Source organism: Cicer arietinum, chromosome 7, assembly GCF_000331145.2.
Source record: "Cicer arietinum cultivar CDC Frontier isolate Library 1 chromosome 7, Cicar.CDCFrontier_v2.0, whole genome shotgun sequence".
In the NCBI taxonomy this organism is placed as follows: domain Eukaryota; kingdom Viridiplantae; phylum Streptophyta; class Magnoliopsida; order Fabales; family Fabaceae; genus Cicer; species Cicer arietinum.
Window position 1 is genome coordinate 48492626 of NC_021166.2, and position 2290 is coordinate 48494915.

Below are 2290 nucleotides of genomic sequence, written 5' to 3' on the forward strand. Positions count from 1 at the left end.
CTAAAGCTTGGTACAATCAGTATGCTTAAATGATACATGATTTTTCACAAGGTCATAACCAACCAACAAATTCTGTTGAGCTAAGTTTCCAAAGATGGCACCAATTTCAGATGAGGTAAAAGCAAAGCAAACTATCCCATCAGCAATTGGAACAAATGTACTAATAGAATGCAACTTTACATCTGCACCTTTGAAATTTGCAGTGATGATGGGAAAATCATATTCACTAGATGTGACACTGTAGCAAAGGCTAAACATATTATTTGGATCTTGCACACGCTCTAGGTCAATCAATTCTGCTACAGCCGATTCCAAATTACTATAAATATCACTTGGTAAAAGTGTCAATGTAGTACCTGAATCAATTATAATGTTACCTTCATCCCCACCATCTTCTAAAGACCCACCAAATTTTACTCTTTTGTTTCCTACGGTAAATGCTTCCAAAGTCAAATAGTAAAAAACTTCTGGGTCTTTTTTCACAATAGGAGTTGACACAACACCGTCACCTGAAACCATAGCCGCATCTCCAAAATTGAGTTTGCTTGTCGTGTTTGATTCAACCAACAATGGCACCAAACAGTAAGAGAATTTTCCACCAATTGCCGACCCCAATTGTGTTGTTAGAGACACAGGTCCACCTCCAAGGCCAACTATCCCAGAGCTAGGACCTTCAAATGATACAGTATTTTGTGTTCCACATCCTATCACAGTTTTAGGAAATGAAACAGAATGACCAATTGTGGATTCTAATGTAAGTGTTTCAACACTAAGATCTCCCTGTGAACGAGATCGATCACCATACTCAATGGTATATTGACAAGAATCTTGTTCAGAACAAGAAGTGTCTCTCACATATTGACATGTATTAGCCTCGCAAGGAATCTTTTGGTAACTTGATGATTTTGAAGGATCGAACATAGGAGATGTTTGGTTGTAACATTGTTGGCAAGGCTTACATTGAAGCCAAACAATGTCACTACCTGTATCAGCAATACCATATACTTTAAATGGTGGGGTACCAACTGAATAAGTCATGAGATATTCACCTTTATCTGGGATTAAGGTTGATTCAGGTGTTTTAGTGAGTGGACTTTTGTAGAAGTGATGGATACGATTTACAGAACGACGAGCGGCGTTAGCAACACGTTGGTATTTAGTTTGTGTAGGTTGGTAGAGAGGTGATTTTGAAGAATCACGATGTAATAGTTCAACACTCAAACTCAAACCATTGTTTAGTGCGTGAGAAAGAGAAATAGTGAAACAAATGAAAAAGAAAAGAAAGGTAAAAAAGGATCGTGTGTTCATTATTGCAAGTTTGATGTGAAAATATGTTACTCGGTAGTGCCCTTTTATATGAATGATTGTAAGTTATATATAGTGCTTCTGGAATTGCATAAGCCTAGATTCAGAATGAAGATAATCGCATTTATAAAAATTTGATAAACTGTAGTAAGAAAAGTTGTGACTGTTCAAATCATCGATCCTTAAAAATAAGAAACAATTAAAGCAAAATTTATGTGCATTATTGTTTGAGAATTCAACTGATTTCGGTTAATGGTATAATCAATTGGGTTGGAAGGAAATAAATTAAGTACATTGTTTTTAAGTGTTTGTTTTATGAGTTTTTTTATAGTTGTTAAGTTAAAAATCTTATGAAAAATACATAAGAAAATTTATCTAAGTTTTATTTTTTTTAATTCCACAATAAATATTTTGTGATATTTACTATCAAAATAAATATTTTGGTTGCAGAGTTTCGTGAATAAACTTCTTATTAAAAATTAAAAAAAAACAATTTAAATTACTGGTTTTTGAGTTGAGATTGTATTCCATTCATGCACTCAAATTCTTAAATATAGCATGAATTAATTGATGAAATATAGTAATAATATTTTTTAGCACAAACATCATTTTCTGCTGTCAAAAACATTCCAAAGGTGTTAGTTTTTTATTTATGGAATTCCAAAAGTGTTTAAGAATTTATTTTAATATATCACTGTATATGAACAGTTTTTATTTTTTATTTTATTTTTTAAATTCCAGTTATCATCTTGACACAAATTCGAATTATGTAAACTGATGTCCAATAATAACCATAAATTTAATAAAATCACTTCACTTCATCTCAAGACAATTGGCTGAACCCGTGAAACCTTTTCATAGTGCACACAATTTAATTCAATTAGTGATAATTTGAAATTTTGATTTTCTCATAATGATAATTATGGCTATAATAAACAAAGCAGTGCAAATTCAATATATGAAAGAGCTAAGCGTATATACTCTC

The 2290-nt window shown here is 32.1% G+C and overlaps 1 protein-coding gene across 1 annotated transcript; it reads right to left on the reverse strand.

Moving 5' to 3' along the window:
• Positions 1-1383, reverse strand: LOC101508198 (aspartic proteinase CDR1-like). The gene has a single exon (XM_004513250.3). The coding sequence runs from the start codon at positions 1306-1308 to the stop codon at positions 1-3; it is 1308 nt and encodes a 435-aa protein (XP_004513307.1). The 5' UTR covers positions 1309-1383.
• Positions 1384-2290: the final 907 nt, after the last annotated feature.